The sequence below is a fragment of the Dendrobates tinctorius genome, unplaced genomic scaffold, assembly GCF_039654945.1.
Source record: "Dendrobates tinctorius isolate UK_male_01 unplaced genomic scaffold, ASM3965494v1 ptg000027l, whole genome shotgun sequence".
NCBI classification, from domain to species: domain Eukaryota; kingdom Metazoa; phylum Chordata; class Amphibia; order Anura; family Dendrobatidae; genus Dendrobates; species Dendrobates tinctorius.
In genome coordinates this window covers 721,069-743,502 of record NW_027361695.1, presented here as the reverse complement: position 1 = coordinate 743,502, position 22,434 = coordinate 721,069, and the positions used below count along the sequence as shown (strand labels likewise).

Genomic DNA, 22,434 nt, shown 5'->3' with positions numbered 1-22,434 from the left:
CATGGTAACAGACTACAAACTACTGCTGCGTAGTCAGAGCCTGCGGCCATGTGTTACTCTCTTCTCTCTGCCTCCTCTTTTACGGTCTTAGCAATAACAGGAGGCAGGAGAGAATGGAGTAACATGTGACTCTGCTTGTAGTCTGTTATCCTAGAGAAACATTGGTATGCACGGGAGCTGTATACACAAAACGGTAGAGTTTTAATCCTCACTGTTTACAAAGTTCCTTTTTTTTGTGGCAGTGATGGCAAGGAAAGAGTGAGGGGAGTTGGCGTAAAGACTGCAGGAAAAAAACATGGCGGTGAGGAAGAAGTCTTCAAAAGTTAATGGACACCTTTCTTAAGAGTAGTGTTAGCAGCCATATTGGTTGTCAGACAGCGTTCTCGGAGGCGCAAAGAAGTATATTTTATATTTTTGCGCTTCTCTCTTCCAATTTAACACTATTTATATTTTCAGGTGGAATTCACTAGACTTTGGAAGTAAATCGCGACACATCAACTTGCAGATGACGCACTGGAGAAAAAAATGGCGTCAGAGATTCGTGTCTCTCTTGATTTTGGGTAAGATTCCTGGTTTCTGACTCTTGGAGTTGTGGTGTTCCCCTGTTACTCCTCCTGGAAAGCAATGAAAATATTGAAAGCTGGAAGTTATTATTCCCTGACTCAGGGGAACGTGTCCTTACACGTTCGACTTCGAACAATTTAATTTTTGGCCAATATGCTGTTCTTGTGCACAGTGGACCATACATGGACCCATGTTCATCAATGTGGAAGTGCACGAGCTGCTCACGGACTCGGTCACATCTACAATCAGCGGATAAATCTGGCCCCAGAATGTCGACGTTCATTTATCTGAACACAGTCTTATTCCCACTTTACAGGAGGAGTAACAGAGGAACAGAAAATAAATATTGGTAGAGTGGACTGTTTTCTATTTTCTATTTAAGATTCCATTAAAAGGAGACATGAAAACATAATACTGGTATCTCTTTTCCAGAAATAGCACCACCCCTGTCCATGGGCTGCACCTGGTATTGCAGCTCAGATACAAGTAGCTGAGCGGCAATACATGGCACAGTGGACAAGAGAAAGCAGGGTGTCATGCTGGTAATTCACACGCTTTCTCAGCACCGTTCTACTCAATGCGGTCACCGCTCTGCTGCTCCCAGTGTCAGGCCAGCGCACTGGGGAGTCTCTCCATGGCTATATGGACACACGGTCAGACCCTACAGGAATTTAACCTGCTGTGTCCTGTAGAGTTTTGCTTCCCTGGCCTTTATTAGGCAGCTCCTCCCTCCACACCTTGCCTGAACTTAGGTTCCTAGTTTCAGTCAGTCTCTAGAAATCTGTCAAGGAGCATGTTAGTTTTTACTTTCCTGTTATTGACCCAGCTTGTTTACTCATTTGGAACCTGTGCTGCCCATTCCGACCTCGGACCATATCTCTGTCTTCATCCCATGTGCCTCACATTTTTGCCTTGACTCGTGGGTCAGCTGCTGCAGGTCCGGACTGCCCTAGAGTGGCTCCTGGTGACTACCCTAACGGACCAAGCCTTTCCTCACCGTCAGAGGCTCTAGACCAGGTAGTCACCTAGTTACGCCTCTCTAGGGTAAACCAAGCCAGTGGCGCAGTGGGTCCACACTCCACACCCACCATCGGCCAGTGGCGCAGCCGTCGCACAGGTTCCTTCTTCTGAGTCCTGTAAGCCAGGGTTCCCCAATTCCAGTCCTCAAGGCCCACCAACAGATCATGTTTTCAGGATTTCCTTTGTATTGTACAGGTGATGCAATTATCACCTGAGCAATACTAAGGAAATCCTGAAAACATGATTTAAGCAATGCAGTCCATATCCCCTTCACTCACTGCAGCTTGTGATTTAGGTTTAGTGCCGGTCTTCCATTGTTTTCACCAAGGTAATTGACAGCTGAAGCTCGAAACAAATGGCGTTAAAGGCATAGCCGGGAAGTCAGAATGCCAGCTGTACTGTAAGCTTTGGAGCATGGGCTATGTGTCTTGTGATTTCTGTAAAATACAGTGGATAGGAAAAGAATGAAGGATCGCTTCCCTACTCACTTCATCATCGTGCACTTCTCTGCTCGCTTCATCACTCGCTTCTCTGCTTGCTTCTCTGGTTGCTTAATTGCTCGCTTCTCTTCTCACTTCCCTGCTTGTTTCATCGTGTGCTTCTCTGCTCATGCCATCGCCAGCTTCTCTGCTCGCTACTGCTCACTTCACTGCTGACTTCATTGCTCGGTTCGCTGCTCATTTCTTTGCTCTCTTCATCGCTCGCTTCTCACCTCTCTGCTCACTTCATTGCTCGCTTCTCTGTTCACTTCACTACTCAATTCATTGCTTGCTTCTCACCTCTCTGCTCGCCTCATTGCTCGCTTCTCTGTTCACTTTATTACTCACTTCATTGCTTGCTTCTCACCTCTCTGCTCGCCTCATTGCTCGCTTCTCTGTTCACTTCACTACTCAATTCATTGCTTGCTTCTCACCTCTCTGCTCGCTTCATTGCTCGCTTCTCTGTTCACTTTATTACTCACTTCATTGCTTGCTTCTCTGCTCTCTTCATCGCTCGCTTCTCACCTCTCTGCTTGCTTCATCACTCACTTCTCTGCTTATGTCATCACTAACTTCTCTGCTTGCTTCCCTACTCACATCATTGCTAGCTTCTGTGCTTGCTTCTCTGTTCACTTAACTGCTGACTTCATTGCTCGTTTCTCTCTTCATCGCTTGCTTCTCACCTCTCCACTCGCTTTATCACTCTCTTCTCTGCTCATGTCATTTCTAACTTCTGGTCGCTTCACTGCTCGCTTCATTTCTCGCTTCTCTGCTCTCTTCATCACATGGATCCACTATAATGACCTATGTGCCTCCATGTTACAGACTACAAACAAACAAACCCTACATGTAGGGTAAAGCCCCCTTCACACATAGCGATATCGCTAAAGCGTCACCGATTTTGTGACGCAGCAGCGATATCACTAGCGATCTCGCTACATGTGACACTTACCTCCGACCAGCCCCCCCGCTGGTTATCGCTGATCGCGCAAGATCGGCCTGGTCCATTTCTCGTCGTCTGCTTCCTGCTGGCGCAGACGAGTGACTCCATGGACGCAAGCGGAAGACGTCACCCTCGCTGCGTGTGACAGGTAAGAGCGACCGCCGACTGCTGCTGCATCGCTGGTGAGATCTGCCTGTTTGGCAGCTCACTAGCGACCATTTAGCGATGCACCAGCGATCCTGACCGGGTCGTATCGTTGTCGGGATCGCTGGTGCATCGCTAAATGTAACGGGACCTTTACTGTCCTCTACCGTCACATGTGACTGCAGGATCAGACAACACAGAGTTTGTAATCTGGAAGTATAGCAACACATAGGTCTGCATAGGAGCTGTATACACAAAACAGTACGGCATTTTTTTTTTTTTTTAGATAAATCTATTACATAAAATAAAATTAGGCGTGGGGTGGTTCAGACAATACATTACTTATATCGCATGCCAATGTGGCAGGGATGCAGGTTCAGGGGTATTGTAACCTGCTTCATATTCTTAAAGGGGAAGGCACATTTGTATTTTTTTATTGCTATAATATATATATATATATATATATGTATGTCATGTGACTATTGCTATACCTTGGTAGATTGTGCAGCGGCTGGCAGTTCCGGCTGGCAGACGGGAATATTTGACGCTTCTTGGACATCCGTAGCCTTGGAAACCTGATTGTCTCCATAGTATCAGATGCTGCCACGGAATGTCACAAATGCAGAACTTATCCGTCAAATCTCTGCAAATAAAGCGGCTCGAATAATAGATTCTTCAGGGTCATTTGCTCGAGATGCCAACCATTGTGGATACTGACAGGGGTGAAATTGGCTATGAATATCAGATCTCTGGAGTCTGATGCAAGCATCGATCCATGCTTTATACTTACGCTGCTCTCTCCTTATAACGATTCATTATGGTCACAGCCAAATATGACTACAAAATTCTGCCCTCTGCTACAGACCTGCCTGACACAGTGCAAACACTGCATCTCCCACAAGGCGCTGCATCACACATGCTCTTCTCCCTGCACCCGGGAGATCATGGGTGGACGCAATATCTTCTTGGCACGGTGGGGTATTAGGGTCCAGTCATGGTTTTACCACCTGTGACATAGGATTTATTTTTACTTTGTTTCAAAACTTTAAATTAAAGGAACTGCATACATCTGTACTGTGAGCTCCTCCTAGTGGTGGCTGGAGGCAGCCATTATTTTATCATCTAGCCAGAAGCAGTCAATGCATAAAGCTGACATATGACGAATATAAGGTGTAGGGTCATGGGGTCCTCTGCTTCTGTATGATTGCCCCTAATATTTCTAGGCAGCAGCTCTCTGAGGAATGTATAGCACAATAATCAGATACAAAGAGAACATAGTTTATGTAAACCCCACCCAAAAGTGATCACTTCTGATTTATTCTTGGGTTGGAGTTTTCCAGTAATGTGCAAAAGTTTTAGGCGGGTGTGAAGAAATACTGCAAGGTAAGAAGCTTCCAAAATTAAGTGTTGTTAATTTATTATCTAAATCCCATCAGTATTTGGTGACCGCCTGTTGCCTCCATCACCCATCACTTCTTCTCGGTCCCTTGCACAAAGTTTTTGAAGGAACTCGGCAAGATGTTCTTCCAAACATATTGGAGACGTGACCCCAGATCTCCTGTGTATGAGGCTTGTGCGGATCCTTCTGTCTCTTCCTGTGATCCCAGACAGACACGATTATGATGAGATTAGGGCTCCTCGTTATTAATGACATTGGCTGGATGTTGGGGGTCGTTGTCCGGCTGCAGAATCAATTTGGAGCCAATCAGGCACTTCCTGTTGGTATTACATGATGGATAAGCATCTGCACATATTTCTCAGCAATGTGGACACCGTTAATCCTGACCAAATCCACAACTCCATTTACTGAAATGCAGCCACAAACTTACGAGACCTTCCACCATGCTTCACTGTTCCTGCAGATTGTGCCGCTCTCCAGCCGTTTGTTTAGAAACTGCTTCTGTTACAGCCTAATATTCCACCTTTTAACTCTTCAGTCCATAGCTAGTGCTGCCATTTTTCTACTCCCCAGTTCTTGTTCATACTTGAGTAACTTTGTCTTGTATCCATGTTGTGTTTTGGCCTAATTTTTCCATGAAGATCCGTTCTGGCTTGACTTCTCTGAACAGTAGATAGGTGTAGCTAAGTGTCACTGGTTGCTGACAGTTCTGAGCTGCTGGACATCTTCTGATTTTGAAGGGAAGTAAGCATGATGTGTCCATCATCTGCTGCACTAAGTTTCTATGGCCTTTGTCTGTGGATCTCAGTGTTGCCCCTTTCTTTTGCTTCCTCAAAACAGCTTGAGCAGCAGATCTTGAAATCTTCACCTGGGAGAGAGATGACTGATGCAGTATAACTACCTTGTGTTTTGTTGCTGTGCTCAGTCTTGCCACAACCTCACCCTTGTAGCATAGTTTAGCTGTTTCCCACCCAGTTTTTAGCCTCCTACACAGCTGCTTCTGCTACAGTTAGTGATTGTGCTTCAACCTACAGATGAATATGAAAATTACCACCTGTTTGGTAAGATTGATTACTCCTACACCTAAGTGCAAGTGACTAGTGTACCTAGAAGAACTGATGCTGTTTTGAAGACGGAGGGCGGTCACCGAATATTGATCTGATTTACATTTCTTTTATTCGTTCACTTTCCATTTTGATAATAGATAAAAATAAACTTTTAACACTTCGATTTTTGAAAACATTTGACTTAGCAGCATTTAGACCACAGCAGCCTAAAACTTTTGCAAAGTCCTGTATATGTCTTTTTTTTCTGCCGGCAGCAATGTGTGTAAGTATCTTATAGAAAAGTGATCGATGCTAATTGTTGATTTCCTGGGCGGAGCTGAGGGTGGAGCTTAAGTATCCCTATTTCTATCTATAGTGCACTTTCTATATTTGTTTCTTTTTTTTTTAATGTTTTCCTCTGATCCTGTGGAAGTTATATGACCACCATCGCCCGCTGCTCCAGGATATATATGGTGCCCTGTAAGTACTGATAGTGATACACCAGGTCCAGCCACAACGAGGGTTCTGTCTGCAGGTGAGGCTCATGATCTGGAAGCGGATAACCCCTGAATGACAGTGAACCTTTCCTCTTTGACACATGGGCCCATAGCTCTTCTTGGGCCTCGTATTTGCTGCCGCTCCTAGTACTAGGTAATGTTTAGCTCGGCCAATGTAAGCTCTTAACATTCTTCCCATTCCACGGTCGTGATTAACACTTCTCTAAAAAGGTAAAGAGGTATGAAGATTAACCCCTGAAATGTACCGCATGCATGGTTCTGGGTGTGGCGTGGCATTCTTTGAGGCCCTTTATGCTTCTGCATCTACAGGCTGGTAGCCATGACCAGTGGAGCTCACAAGGTCTCCGGGTGGCACAGGACCGAACGGGAGCAGACGTATGATGAGGTCTGAGGAGCAAGAAGAATAGGGCAGCGGCGATGTGGCGAGGGGCTTCTGTGCAGCACAATGCGGAGTCAGCCAGATGTACTGATGCGTCCGGGACATTCGATTAACATGGCCTTACCCTCCGCATATCTTCTGCTCAGTCTAGCAGACGTAGTAGCGGTTCATATACAGGGGCTTATAGCCCATGGATACGGCGGAAGCGCTGAAACGGGCAACCTGTGAATGACAAAAAAGAAGTATAATTCCCCAGAGGGTATTCACAGAATTCTAATCGGCTCCAACTATATTCCCAAAAATAACAGCTTGATGATATATCTCTTTAGAGAGCAGAGCTGTGTTGTTTTGTTTTTTTTTGCAGAGGATGAAGTCAACACTTTGGGAAACTGTGTTTGTAATTCATTGCATACATTGTGGGGATGTGACTCGCTCAGGTGCAGCGGGAGACAATCAGGAGACCGGTTCTTCCAAAGTTCATGAGGTTTATTTCTGTCATAAACCATAAAACAGCGTATCACCAAAAATAGCCTCTAGCTTAGGCAAACAAAACATAAACCTTCGTGGTTGCAGACTCAGACCGCGAGTCTCAGCACATGCTGGGAGGTGTAGTCCTCCCCACATACAGCTCCCTGGTTCAGGAGCAGGTCACATTATAAGGCTGTAGCCACACCCACGTTCCCAGCAGCTGACTGGTCACATGACTGTGACCTCACCACAGGTCCTTCAAACAAAAACAATAACAATATCTGGTACGCTTTACTTCTGCCTTACATTATGGAGATAAGCCATTTATGAGACACACATCTCCCATCAATTACACGACCCTTAGCCCTGCCACATACCTCCCCCCTCTGCCTAAAGCCGTGGGGCTTGGCACTTTCACCTACCAGGCAAGGGATTCTGGAGAGGGCATCGGCATTCCCATGTAGCTTCCCGGCCCTATGCTCTACATGGAAACTGAAGTCTTGTATGGCTAAGAACCAGCGGGTGACCCTAGCATTCTTGCCCTTGGTTTCCCTCATCCACCTGAGTGGGGCATGGTCGGATATTAACCTAAACTTCCGTCCCACCAGGTAGTACCGTAATGTGTCCACTGCCCATTTTATGGCCAAACACTCCTTCTCTACAACTGAGTAATTTCTCTCACAAGAAGTCAACTTCCTACTCAAGTAGAGAACAGGATGCTCCTCCCCACGTATCTCTTGGTAAAGGACAGCTCCTACCCCGACATCTGAGGCATCTGTCTGGAGGACAAATTCACATTTAAAGTCTGGGGCCACCAAAACGGGCTGCTTACAAAGAGCTCCCTTCATTTCTTGGAAGGCTGACTCTGCTTCTTCGGACCAGCTGACCATCACTGACTTTGTCCCTTTAAGCAGATCAGTTAGAGGTGCAGCCATTGTGGCGAAGTTTGGGATAAACCTCCTGTAATATCCCACAATCCCCAGGAAGGCTTTAACTTGCTTCTTTGACAGAGGTCTCGGCCATGTTTGAATTGCCTCCACTTTATTGATTTGGGGTTTGATCTCACCACGCCCCACTACATATCCGAGGTAATTGGCTTCTTCTCTCCCCAAGGCACACTTCTTCGGGTTTATTGTAAACCCCGCCTCTCTTAGAGCGTCAAACACTGCTTGGACCTTTTCGAGGTGAGTCTCCCAGTCCGGGGTAAAGATGACGATATCATCCAGGTATGCGGCAGCGTATAGCTTATGAGGTGCAAGGATTCTATCCATCGCCCTCTGGAAGGTTGCTGGAGCTCTCTGTAGGCCAAACTGCATCCGGACATACTGGAAGCACCCGTCTGGTGTGGAGAATGCCGTCTTCTCCTTGGCTTCCTGTGCCATGGGGATCTGCCAATATCCCTTGGTCAGATCCAAAGTGGTTATGTACCTGGCAGGTCCAAGTCTCTCGATGAGCTCATCAACGAGTGGCATGGGATAAGCGTCGAACTTGGAGACCTCATTCAGCTTCCGGTAATCGTTGCAGAACCTCCATTCACCATCAGGTTTTGGGACCAGGACAATCGGGCTCGACCAGTCGCTCTTGGATTCCTCAATGACCCCGAGCTTCAACATACGCTGCACCTCCTTGGAGATTACCTCTCGCCGGGCCTCAGGAATACGATATGGTTTCACGTTCACCCGCACATGTGGCTCGGTCAGAATTTCGTGCTCCACCACCTTCGTGCACCCCGGCAACTCTGAGAACAGGTCGCGGTTTTTCTGGAGTAACTCCCGGCACTGCTGCTTCTGGGCCTTCGATAGAGTCTCCGCTATGGTAACGGCTCCAACCTCCCCTTCTAGGTTGCCCAGCAAGCACGGAGTTACCGCTGGCTCTCTATCTTGCCACGGCTTGATAAGGTTAACATGGTAAACCTGGTATGGCTTCCGTCTTCCGGGTTGGTGGATCTTGTAGTTTACGTCTCCCAGTTTCTCCACCACCTCATATGGCCCTTGCCACTTGGCCAAGAACTTACTTTCCACCATCGGTATTAGCACGAGAACTCGGTCTCCCGGATTGAACTGCCTCACTCTGGCTGACCGGTTGTAGACCCTGGCCTGAGCCTCTTGTGCCTGGCGGAGATGTTCTTTAACAATGGGCATCACCTTCGCAACCCTCTGCTGCATCAGTGCCACATGCTCAATGACGCTTCTGTGGGGCGTGACTTCGGCTTCCCAGGTTTCCTTGGCTATATCTAGGAGACCTCGCGGATGCCGGCCGTACAGAAGCTCGAAGGGGGAGAACCCCGTGGAGGCCTGGGGAACTTCACGGATAGAAAACAGTAAATACGGTAAGAGACAATCCCAGTCTCTACCATCTTCCTCTATGACTTTTCTCAGCATGCTCTTCAGGGTCTTGTTAAACCTCTCAACAAGGCCATCTGACTGTGGATGGTACACTGAAGTCCTCAGCTGGGAAATTTGCAAGACTCTGCACAATTCTCTCATCACCTTGCTCATAAAAGGTGTCCCCTGGTCGGTCAGGATCTCCTTCGGCAAACCCGTCCGGGAAAACACATGGACCAGCTCACGGGCTATACTCTTCGCAGAGGAGTTTCTCAGGGGAATGGCCTCAGGATAGCGTGTGGCATAGTCCAGGATGACTAATATGTACTGATGGCCCCGAGCTGATTTAACTAAGGGACCGACCAAGTCCATGGCAATTCTCTCAAATGGCACCTCAATAATGGGCAGTGGCACAAGAGGGTTCCGAAAATGAGATGTGGGGGCAGTTAACTGACATGTCGGGTAGGACCTGCAATAGTTTACTATTTCCCGGTGACACCCAGGCCAATAGAACCTCTGTACAATCCGTTCCTGGGTTTTTTCCACCCCCAGGTGTCCCCCCAAGATGTGTGAATGGGCCATGTCCAACACTTTTCGTCTATAGGGGCCTGGTACTATTAACTGCTCTGCCACCTCCTCCCTTATTTTCGTGACCCGGTACAACAATTCCCCACTCAACATAAAATGGGGAAACCTTGTGTCTGCTCCCGGCTCTTGTGCAACCCCATTAATGATGGTGACATTGTTAAAGGCTTCCCTTAGTGTGGGGTCCCTATGTTGGGCAGTCCCAAAATTCTCACCGGCCACCCCTAACTCCGGGATGTCAGGTACAGGGGACCCTTCCTCTTCATCCCCAACAAGGACACATAAAGGGAACTCGTCTGCCTCTGGTGGTGGCGATACCTCAGTGGGGTGGATTGGTTCCCTGCTCTTGCTAGCACACTCAGAACCCATCCCCCACAGATCCCAAAACAGACAGAAATCCCGGCCAATAATTATGGGATGCAACAAGTCTCGAACAACGCCAACTTCATGCGACTCGGTGCCATGCGCCGTTTCAATCTTCACCCTAGCCATAGGGTAGTCCTTTGCATCGCCATGTATGCACCGAACACCAATCTTTTTACCCGGGAGTATGTTTAGAGGAAAACTGGCCCTCACAAGGGTCACCAAGCTCCCGGAGTCCAGAAGCGCCATTACTGCTCGACCGTTCACCTTCACGGGACACGCTTGTGGCCCCTTGTTAGGTAGCGAGTTCACACTGCAAGCTGGATATGCGTAGTATGAACTACGGCGTCCCATGCTGCAGTCCATCTGCTCGGTGGTCTGGGGACAACGGGCCGCTATATGTCCTGGCCCATGACACTTCCAGCAAATAACACCCGAGGGGACCTTGGGCACCGCCTCCCCCGCCCCTTTTGACCTTGGACGCACCACCCCTTTTTGTGACTCTGCCCCCTGCTGGGACCCCCAATATGGAATGGGCTGCTTCCCCAAGGAACCTTCCATCCCCTGGTATCTCTCGACCAGCCCAACCAGTTCATCAGCATTTTGGGGATCACCCTGGGCAACCCAAGTCTGTAGAGGTCTCGGCAGAGAATGCACAAACCGATCCATCACAACTCGCTCTACCATCTGTGCAGGGGAAGCCGACTCTGGCTGCAGCCATTTCTGAGCCAGGTGCAACAGGTCAAACATTTGGGAGCGCGGGGGTTTGTCCCGGTGATAGGCCCAGCGATGAACTTGCTGTGCCCTGGTAGTCATTGTTACCCCCAAGCGTGCGAGAATTTCCGCTTTTAATTTGGGATACTCTCTGGCATCTTGTACCGTCAGGTCAAAGTACGCCTTCTGGGGCTCCCCCGTTAGGTAAGGGGCCAGTACCTCCGCCCACCGCTCTGGCTGAAGTTTTTCCCTCTCAGCCACCCTCTCAAACACCGTCAGGAAGGCCTCCACATCATCCTCAGGGGTCATTTTTTGTAATGCGCGTCTTACCACCTTCTCGACGTCGGTGGCATCAGCCCGACCTGGGGTTGGGGCGCTCGTCCTGCCCTCCTGGATGGCGGTTGCCAGAAGCTGCATCTGCTGCCGTTGTTCCTGCTGGCTCTGCTGGAACTGCTGCCGCTGCTCCTGCTGGCTTTGCTGGATCTGCTGTAACAACAGCTTGTTGGTTTCCTGCTGCAGTGCCTGGGACTGGACCAGGTGTTTCATGAGGTCCTCCATGATTCCAGGCAATGCTTGTTGCCCCGCTGCAGACTTCACCCAGGACATGCAGCAACTGTCTCAAGTCTCTGCTGGGACCGCTGCCCGCATTCTCCACCAATTGTGGGGATGTGACTCACTCAGGTGCAGCGGGAGACAATCAGGAGACCGGTTCTTCCAAAGTTCATGAGGTTTATTTCTGTCATAAACCATAAAACAGCGTATCACCAAAAATAGCCTCTAGCTTAGGCAAACAAAACATAAACCTTCGTGGTTGCAGACTCAGACCGCGAGTCTCAGCACATGCTGGGAGGTGTAGTCCTCCCCACATACAGCTCCCTGGTTCAGGAGCAGGTCACATTATAAGGCTGTAGCCACACCCACGTTCCCAGCAGCTGACTGGTCACATGACTGACCTCACCACAGGTCCTTCAAACAAAAACAATAACAATATCTGGTATGCTTTACTTCTGCCTTACATTATGGAGATAAGCCATTTATGAGACACATATCTCCCATCAATTACACGACCCTTAGCCCTGCCACAACAGGTTTATACGGCCACCACTAGGGGGAGCTCACTGCATACAGATTTATAGAGTCACCACTAGGGGGAGTTTACTACATACAGATTTATACAGCCACCACTAGGGGGAGCTCACTGCATACAGATTTATACAGCCACCACTCAGGGTAGATCACGACATACGGATATATACATCCACCACTAGGGGGAGACTCGCAACATACAAATTGATACATCTACCACTAGGGGGAGACTCATTACATACAAATTGATACAGCCACCACTAGGGGGAGTTCACTACATACACATTTATATAACCACCACTAGAAGGAGCTCAATACATACAGATTTACACGGCTACCACTAGGGTGATGTCACTGTATAAAAGTTTATACAGTCACCAGTAGGACGACCTCACTACATACAGATTTTTATAGCCATCACTAGCAGATGGCCACTACATACAAATTTATGCAGCCACCACTAAGGGTAGATCACTTTATACAGATTTATACAGCCACCACTAGGGGAAGCTCACTGCATACAGATTTATACAGCCACCACTAGAGGGAGCTCCCTGCATACAGATTTATACAGCCACCACTAGGAGGACCTCAATACATATAGATTTATACAGCCACCACAAGGGGGAACTCACTGTATACAGGCAAATACAGTCACCAGTAGGATGAGCTCACTACATACGATTTATACAGCCACCACTAGGAGATCACTACATACAGATTTATACAGCCACCACTGGGGGGGGGGGTCTCTACATACAGATTTATGCAGCCACCAATAGGGTGTGCTAATTACATGACTTATACAGCCACCACAAGGGGGAGCTCACCACATGATTTATGCACCTACTACTAGGGTTATCTCATTTTGTACAGGCACCACTAGGGGGAGCCCATTGCATATGATTTATACAGAATGTATGCAGTAAGCTCCACCTAGTGGTGGCTGAAGGTGAACACTATAGGGTAATTTTATTAAAGAGAATGTACAGGATATAGATATTAATGACTTTTAGGCAGTCTAAGCCATTAGTCCCAAACATGATAGGGCTGTCCTCACTTTTTTGGGAATAATCCTGACAATTCCTCACTGTCCTGAGCCAAATAGGGGTGGTGTTGTCCCGACTGTGCCGGCGCCGCATGTATAAGCAGCGTGACCTTACATGACTGAATTATTGTGAGAGGTGAATAAAGGACAATAACCGGAGAAGCAGAACCGGTTCTGTATAGTCAGGAAGTCAGCGGAATAGTAATAGAAGGAAAGGCAAGTCCAGGTGATGTCTTCTACAGATCCTGAACCGCATGGGAAATCACGGAGGAAAAGTTGGGTGAAAACCCCCCTGGGCACTGTTATGGAGGCCATTAGTGGTTAGTACCCAGCTACCTCGGTATAGAGGACCAAAATGATTTAAAGGGATATTTCTTTTTTATCAATTAAAAGTTATTCTTTATATCTTGTAAAAACTATACAATCCTCCAATAAGCTTTTTGTATCAATTCTACATGGTTTTCAGTATCACTGCTTGTTGTCATTTCATCGAAACCTTCATTGTTTTCATCTAAGACACAAGAAAACAGATTTGCAAAATACTCTGCAGTAAAATATATGACAGTAATCAGCAAGTGCTGGATAACAAATACAGGGTATTTAGTCGATACGTTTTTTTTTTGCAAAAAAAAATGTACACCAAGCTGCTTCACCGCGTCAAGGTTACCCGTATTGAAGCAGTCCCTATCTAATGTATTTAAAACCTGAACATCTGAACAGTGTCTAAAATGAACAGGATTCGGACAGGCGCTTCTTAGTATGGGCTTGTGGTGTAAGCCCATACTAAGAAGCGCCTGTCCGAATCCTGTTCATTTTAGACACTGTTCAGAAAATTGTTTAAAAATCTTCTATTTTGTGTATATAAGACGCAAGAAAAAAACAAAACAAAATGAGCAGTAGGTAAATAAGTAAGAGTACATGTAAATAACATGGGGCACTTAGGTGACACTAATTTGATCAAAAAAGTGTAAAAGCCGTCCCACCGAGACATCCCATTCTGTCTCCAATATTAAAACCTTACCTTATGTCAGCCGAGCTCAGTGTAGATAAAGGCCGAGCAGGACAGGGGCCCCGACTGTTTAGACACCGGCCCCATGGGTGCTCTTTGTCACGGTGGGATCATTTTTACACTTTTTCGATCAAAATAGTGATAGCTAAGTACTAGTGGTGTACGGCCACTGGCGGCTGACCACGCAGCTTCTATGGGGTCTGTGAGCAGGGGGGCCTGATGCCAGCCACAGTACCGGCCCCGCTCACCCCACATCGTCGTACTTTCAACTGTTTCTGCATCCTGGATTCTGCTACAGTTGAGAACAATGACGCTCCCTCTCCCGTCATCCACCCTCTGCCTCTGAGCTTTGTGAGGCCTCAGAGCAAAGGGTGTGATGACGTCACTACAGTGCGACCTTATAGCCGAGCAGTGCAGAGGGTCTTAAAACCGGAGCAGCAGGGGAACGGGGAGAGGTGAGTGTTTTTTTTTTTTTTTGTTTTTTTTTTTTTTAATGTATTGAGCACTACATGGGGCCCATTATACTGTATGGAGCAATATATGGGGCCCATTATACTGTATGGAGCAGTATATGGGGCCCACTCTACTGTATGGAGCAGTATATGGGGCCCACTCTACTGTATGGAGCAGTATATGGGGCCCACTCTACTGTATGGAGCAGTATATGGGGCCCACTCTACTGTATGGAGCAGTATATGGGGCCCACTATACTGTATAGAGCAGTATATGGGGCCCACTATACTGTATGGAGCAGTATATGGGGCCCACTATACTGTATGGAGCAGTATATGGGGCCCACTATACTGTATGGAGCAGTATATGGGGCCCACTATACTGTATGGAGCAATATATGGGGCCGATTATACTGTATGGAGCAATATATGGGGCCCATTATACTGTACAGAGGACTATGTGGTGCCCATAATACTATACAGAGGACTATGTGGTGCCCATAATACTATATGGAGCACTATGTGGTGCTCATAATACTTTATGGAGGACTATATGGTGCCCATAATACTATATGGAGCACTATGTAGTGTTCATAATACGGTATGGAGGACTTTGTGGTGCCCATAATACTCTATGGAGGACTATGTGGTGCCCATAATACTGTATTGAGCACTATGTGGTGCCCATAATACTGCGCCAACTTACGCTCCTGTTTATTTCTTTGGTTTTGCTTATTCTGTGTATACAGCCCCTGTGCAGAGCGCTGTATCACGATGGTAACAGACAGTGTAGTCAGATCCTGCAGTTATGGGTTACTCTTTGCCTTTTCTTCTACTGTACATTTGCAAGAAAAGTCGGTAGTGGAATAATAGCAATACAACTGCAGGATCAGACTACACTGGGTCTGTAACCCTGGTGAGACATAGGTTTGCATAGGTGCTGTATACACAAGATCATTTTTTTATCATGACAATGCAAATTTGCTTTTTTTCTTATTTTTATTGGAAATAACAGAGGACATCTGCGCAAAAATGTTGCTGCTTTTTAAAATGCCGCGATCGACAAATCATGTGAAAATAGCTCAAACCTCAAATTCTGGCCATAATGATGAACTTAATAAAAAGTGAGCGCACATTAACCTGAGTGTAAAAAAAAAAAAAAAAAAAGCAATTAAAAGAATAAGACGCAAGTGAAAAAAACAGGCGAAAAACACCAAAAACTAGACAAAAAAAGCGCAAATGAAACAATCAATGTGTCTAATTGCAGTAAATCTCCTGGAGGCGGCAGCTGACGAGCCGGACCTGATCCATCACGGATGCACAGATGGAGGTTGTTATCCGGCTACAGGAAATCTTCTCATTGGACGGGCCGGGAGCCTCACCGCCTCCTCCACGTGTGGAGTAGACACCCCTCAGGAGTACTGCATCGTCAGCCATCTTTCGGTACGATTAAATGGTCAGATGTATTTTGTGTAAGAAAAAAAAATTGAAAGAAATTGTTTAATTTCTGTGCTGCGATCATCTGCAATCTGAAACTGGGAAGTGCTCGATTTTCCTGCAGCACCACCGCAGGAGAAATAAGGTATTACAAGGTACTCACTGAAATCAATGAACTGTCCATGGAATGCTCAAACCTGACAGTACTCCACAGCAAGAGACGCTCTTTATATTCGTTACCTGTTCCGAAAAGGGTATCTGCTTTGGACTCCACCCATAAATACAAATTTTAATAGTTTTAACCCTATCCTGAATATAGTACTTCCTACATTTGGTCCACATTTAAGGAGCAGCCTCAGGAACTGAGCCCGCATCGTACCCAGCAGTTGGTGGCTTTGTTTTACGTCCATAAAAGTCACATCTATCAAAATAGAAAATTATTGATTAACCAGTAAGAAAAATCGAAACTCCAGATTTGCTATTTTTCAGTTACCACAACTCCTGGAAAAACAAAATTCACAATGTTGTATGTTTACCCGACATTGTACAAATAACTCTTTGCGCCAAAAAAAAACCCCCTCGAGCCCTCATAAAGGTTTATTGATGGAAAAAATGTGTCGGGTCTCGCAAAACAACTTTTAATTTTTTTTTTTATATATTTTTGATTTTTTTTTTCCATCTGTTAAATAAAGAAAAGTTTTGGTTTTGACGCAAAAACAGAATTAAAAAAAAAAAAAAAAAAATTTTCTCACCAATTCACTCCTATTGGATTTTTTCACTGAAAAGTACAGCAAAAAATCAAACCTTCGTACGTAAAAATAAAAAATGTTATGTCTCTTGGAAGAAGGGGAGGAAAAAAAACTAAAGCACAAAACTGAAAATTGGAAGGAGATAAACGCCTATTACTGACGGGCAAAAATGTGATGTCTATGGCCGGTCTTGCATCACTGTCCTTCAGCCCAGCTTCCTTCTCAAGGTTTCTGTCCATTATCCCAGCACACAAACCTTATTATATTCCTGTCCTTGAAGACAAATTCTCAAGTTAATCGTAGAGATAACAGAAAAATGCCAAGGAATTGGGCCAACACTTTATCTGGGCACAGAGTCTCTGTCCTAACAATGTGGCTCTGTTGCTGCTGCCGATACCTGAAGAAAGTCAATCCCTGATGCCACCAAGAGTTGAAGCGAGGAGTTCTCTCCACATGGATCTCTTATAGTCTTTCCTGGTATATAATGTTAGAATTTCTGGCCCTGAACCATTGCTTTAACCCAATTCCAATGTGCCTGGAGTATATATTTTTGAAATGTGGTTCTTTAAAGAGAACTTGCCACCAGGTCAAAAGTGTCCATTTTTTAATCTCATGTTATTCCCGCTGTTCCCCTGAGCATTACAGTTTTTGTTTTTTTCAAATCCGAGATATGGTTCCAGAGTTATGGACATTTTTATGGTCTTTACCAGGGGGCGTTGTTCATAAGATATAAAGACACGCCCCTGAGGATCCTCTGAGCCACACCCCCACAACATGAAAAGGCCAATATCTCTGGAACCGTATGTTGGATTTTAAAAAGAGAAAAAATGGAATAATCAGGTGAGCAGCGGGAATAAAATAAAACCAAAACTGGTCACTTAGACAGGTCTTCTTAAAAAGCAGATTTTTTTTTTTTGTACAAACCGACACACACATGCACAGGTCATTTATGCTATTGTACCTCAGACTAGAGTCTTTGAAGTTGTAGTAAGTTTGTAGTTTCTCAACAGCTGACCACTGATTCCATTAACCCATTATTACAGGAGGCTGAAAAGTGTTTTATCTGTGACTCCCGTGTCCCCTACCAGCGAGGGAGCCACAGAATTCAGAATGTGATTTACCTGACGGGACGGGATGAAGAGAAGACATGGTGGCAGTCGGAAAACGGTAAGAAAATGGCAGATGCTTCTCCCAAATGGTGTTTCATTTGGTAAAGCAGAATTTTGTGCTTCAGAGCTGCTGTTCCTATTGGAGGTTTTAGCTATAGGCAGCCACTTTGGTGTTATGAACCTTTTGGTCACCCAGACACCAAAGCATACACAGTGGTTATGGAGTTGCAAAGGAGGCGGACACACTCGGGCCCTGGGGCTTGAGGGGCCCAAAGCAATATTACAAATAGTGAATAGTAGTTGGGGGGAGTAAAGATTTTGTGAGTTTGTCCCCTCCTATAACTTGAAGCTCCAGGACCCCAATGTGAAATCTGAAACAGGGGCCCTGAAGTTGATAATTGCAGGGTATCTCTATGATAAAGGCTGGCAGGGCATCTTTGGCCTTGTAGTCCCACAGCTGTTATGAAGACAATGGGCCGTCTGTGCTTCTCCCCAGTTTTCCTTCCACTGACATCAGTGAATGCTGCATAATCCAGTGTGACCCAGACATGGCTCCCCATTGTTCCATATTGGACTTAATTGCAGTAAATCTCCCTATTAAAAGCTCATTTGCATACATTTACATATCGTTAAACTGTTGCCAGCACAGAAGCACCACAGGCACAAATGGGATTGAGGAATGACTGACGGCGAGCGGGCGGCCGCAGTCTCCTGGCCCTCGGCCACGTCTCAGACCCTTCCAGTCACTTGTAATTCAGGAAGAGAAAAGTCCCGGGGCCAGAACGGTAAAGTGCACAACGGTAGCACGGCCGGACCCCCAGAGGGGCTCTACACCCCCAAAATACCAGAAACCAATGTGTCCTCCATGACAGCAGCACAAGGGTTGTCACCCATCTTCCTTATTATGTCATCTCTCTGGCTGTCACTATTATGGGGTCCTGTAGCTGTCACTATTATGGGGTCCTGCAGCTGTCACTATTATGGGGGTCCTGCAGCTGTCACTATTATGGGGGTCCTGTAGCTGTCACTATTATGGGGGTCCTGCAGCTGTCACTATTATGGGGGTCCTGCAGCTGTCACTATTATGGGGGTCCTGCAGCTGTCACTATTATGGGGGTCCTGTAGCTGTCACTATTATGGGGGTCCTGCAGCTGTCAGTATTATGGGGGTCCTGTAGCTGTCAGTATTATGGGGGTCCTACAGCTGTTACTATTATGGGGGTCCCGCAGCTGTCACTATTATGGGAGTCCCGTAGCTGTCACTATTATGGGGATCCCGTAGCTGTCACTATTATGGGGGTCCTGCAGCTGTCAGTATTATGGGGGTCCTGTAGCTGTCACAATTATGGGGATCCTGTAGCTGTCACAATTATGGGGGTCCTGCAGCTGTCACTATTATGGGGGTCCTGCAGCTGTCACTATTATGGGGGTCCTGTAGCTGTCACTATTATTGGGGTTCTGCAGCTGTCAGTATTATGGGGGTCCTGTAGCTGTCACTATTATGGGGGTCCTGTAGCTGTCACAATTATGGGGGTCCTGTAGCTGTCACAATTATGGGGGTCCTGCAGCTGTCACTATTATGGGGGTCCTGTAGCTGTCACTATTATTGGGGTTCTGCAGCTGTCACTATTATGGGGGTCCTGTAGCTGTCACAATTATGGGGGTCCTGTAGCTGTCACAATTATGGGGGTCCTGCAGCTGTCACAATTATGGGGGTCCTGTAGCTGTCACTATTATGGGGGTCCTGTAGCTGTCACTATTATGGGGGTCCTGCAGCTGTCACTATTATGGGGGTCCTGTAGCTGTCACTATTATGGGGGTCCTGCAGCTGTCACTATTATGGGGGTCCTGCAGCTGTCACTATTATGGGGGTCCTGCAGCTGTCACTATTATGGGGGTCCTGCAGCTGGTACTATTATGGGGGTCCTGTAGCTGTCACTATTATGGGGGTCCTGCAGCTGTCAGTATTATGGGGGTCCTGCAGCTGTCAGTATTATGGGGGTCCTGTAGCTGTCAGTATTATGGGGGTCCTACAGCTGTTACTATTATGGGGGTCCCGCAGCTGTCACTATTATGGGAGTCCCGTAGCTGTCACTATTATGGGGATCCCGTAGCTGTCACTATTATGGGGGTCCTGCAGCTGTCAGTATTATGGGGGTCCTGTAGCTGTCACAATTATGGGGATCCTGTAGCTGTCACAATTATGGGGGTCCTGCAGCTGTCACTATTATGGGGGTCCTGCAGCTGTCACTATTATGGGGGTCCTGTAGCTGTCACTATTATTGGGGTTCTGCAGCTGTCAGTATTATGGGGGTCCTGTAGCTGTCACAATTATGGGGGTCCTGCAGCTGTCACAATTATGGGGGTCCTGCAGCTGTCACTATTATGGGGGTCCTGCAGCTGTCACTATTATGGGGGTCCTGTAGCTGTCACTATTATTGGGGTCCTGCAGCTGTCACTATTATGGGGGTCCTGCAGCTGTCACTATTATGGGGGTCCTGTAGCTGTCACTATTATGGGGGTCCTGCAGCTGTCACTATTATGGGGGTCCTGCAGCTGTCACTATTATGGGGGTCCTGCAGCTGTCACTATTATGGGGGTCCTGTAGCTGTCAGTATTATGGGGGTCCTGCAGCTGCTACTATTATGGGGGTCCTGCAGCTGTCACTATTATGGGGGTCCTGCAGCTGTCAGTATTATGGGGGTCCTGCAGCTGTCACTATTATGGGGGTCCTGCAGCTGGTACTATTATGGGGGTCCTGCAGCTGTCACTATTATGGGGGTCCTGTAGCTGTCAGTATTATGGGGTTCCTGCAGCTGTCAGTATTATGGGGGTCCTGCAGCTGTCAGTATTATGGGGGTCCTGTAGCTGTCAGTATTATGGGGGTCCTGCAGCTGTTACTATTATGGGGGTCCTGTAGCTGTCACTATTATGGGGATCCTGTAGCTGTCAGTATTATGGGGGTCCTGCAGCTGTCACTATTATGGGGGTCCTGCAGCTGTCACTATTATAGGGGTCCTTTGACTCTCTCAATGACTCTTCTAATATTTTAATGGCGATGTAGAGGGATTGTCCCATGAGATATATCATCTGATGATTGCTGGGGGTCCGACCTGTCTATAGGATGTTGGTCACATACAGTATCTTACTGCTGCTCCATTTACACAGGGGACTTTGGTACCTTTGTGATGGTTGTGGGTCTCGGAAGTCAGACTCCCACGATCATACATTCATCACCTCTCCTGTGGATGGATGACATACGTTGGTTATGGGTTGTACTCTTTTTGTGCCCGTGTTTCTAGGGGTGGAGGCGGTCAGTGTACGGCTGGACCTGGAGGCAGAATTTCACTTTACCCATCTCATCATGAAATTTAAGGTAATTTTCCTTTTCTAAGTCTTTTCTGGATTTCTTTTTCCTGATTGGTCACTGCTCCTTTCTTCTCTAGACGTTCCGACCTGCCGCCATGCTGATAGAAAGGTCTGCAGATTTCGGCCGCACCTGGAAAGTTTACCGTTACTTTTCGTATAACTGCACCAAGATGTTCCCCGGGGTGCCAGTCCACGCTCTCCAGAGGATTGATGACGTCATCTGCGACCAGAGATACTCGGACATCGAGCCGTCCACTGAAGGAGAGGTTGGTATAGGGGGCCGTGACTCAGGGGGTCTCGCGGTCCTGATATGTGAATGGATACTCATCGTTCTCCTCCTCCTTGTCTTTAGGTGATTTTCAAAGTCCTGGATCCGGCCATTAAAGTGGAAGATCCCTATAGTGTGGGGATCCAAGGTCTGTATGATCAGATGATGGAGGGTTACTAATTTATGGTGGGTGATGCCTGCCATTACCGTGCCCATTGTGGTAGATATCGAGTCTTTACAAGGCCGACAGTAGGATTAATCCTTGTGTGGATCGCAGCAGAAGCCCCTTAGCTAACTCTCCTGTCATTATGTGTGGGTGAAGAGTCAGGAGGCCTCATACACATTAGATGGTAGTCCGGCCCCTTAGGTTATAGCCCTTTGATATTAGTTATATATGTCCTTGATATCATTATCTTTGTTCAGAGCTTCTCCAGATCACGAACTTGAGGATAAACTTCACCAAACTGCACACATTGGGCGATAACCTGTTGGATCAGCGGGCGGAGGTCCTGCAGAAATACTACTTCGCCGTGTACGAGCTGGTGGTCCGCGGGAGCTGCTTCTGCTATGGCCATGCTTCGGAGTGCTCTCCTGTGGAAGGTGTAGAAGGAGGAGTGGAGGGAATGGTAAATATGTCTCGTAATGGGCGGCATAGAGGGGGCAACCGAGGCGTGTGCCGTGGAGGCGCCAATAGGCGTTTGTGCCTATAACTCAGGATTAGGACATTGGATGCAACCTTTGCCAAGGGTGAAAAAAAAAGGTGTACTGATGATCCTCTATTTTCTTAACAGATCCATGGCCGATGTGTTTGCAAACATCATACCGTCGGCCTGAACTGCGAGCACTGCCAGGATTTCTATCACGATCTTCCATGGAGGCCAGCAGAACCCAACAACCCTCATACCTGCAAACGTAAGATTCCCAGCAGGACCTTGTGGCCTCCAGCCATGAAGAATGGCACC

At 47.0% G+C, this 22,434-nt stretch overlaps 1 protein-coding gene across 4 annotated transcripts in view; it reads left to right on the top strand.

The window, feature by feature from the left end:
• LOC141084729 (laminin subunit beta-1-like) overlaps positions 1 to 22,434 on the top strand; it is a 69,772-nt gene that overhangs the window by 14,804 nt on the left and 32,534 nt on the right. For all 4 annotated transcript variants that reach the window (XM_073569602.1, XM_073569605.1, XM_073569604.1 and 1 more), the window contains exons 2-9: positions 457 to 560; positions 15,809 to 15,984; positions 17,771 to 17,894; positions 21,138 to 21,211; positions 21,282 to 21,470; positions 21,557 to 21,620; positions 21,896 to 22,098; positions 22,264 to 22,384. In XM_073569602.1, the coding sequence (XP_073425703.1) occupies positions 506 to 560; positions 15,809 to 15,984; positions 17,771 to 17,894; positions 21,138 to 21,211; positions 21,282 to 21,470; positions 21,557 to 21,620; positions 21,896 to 22,098; positions 22,264 to 22,384 (1,006 nt within the window). In that variant the 5' untranslated portion in view covers positions 457 to 505. The remainder of the gene's footprint in view (positions 1 to 456; positions 561 to 15,808; positions 15,985 to 17,770; positions 17,895 to 21,137; positions 21,212 to 21,281; positions 21,471 to 21,556; positions 21,621 to 21,895; positions 22,099 to 22,263; positions 22,385 to 22,434) is intronic.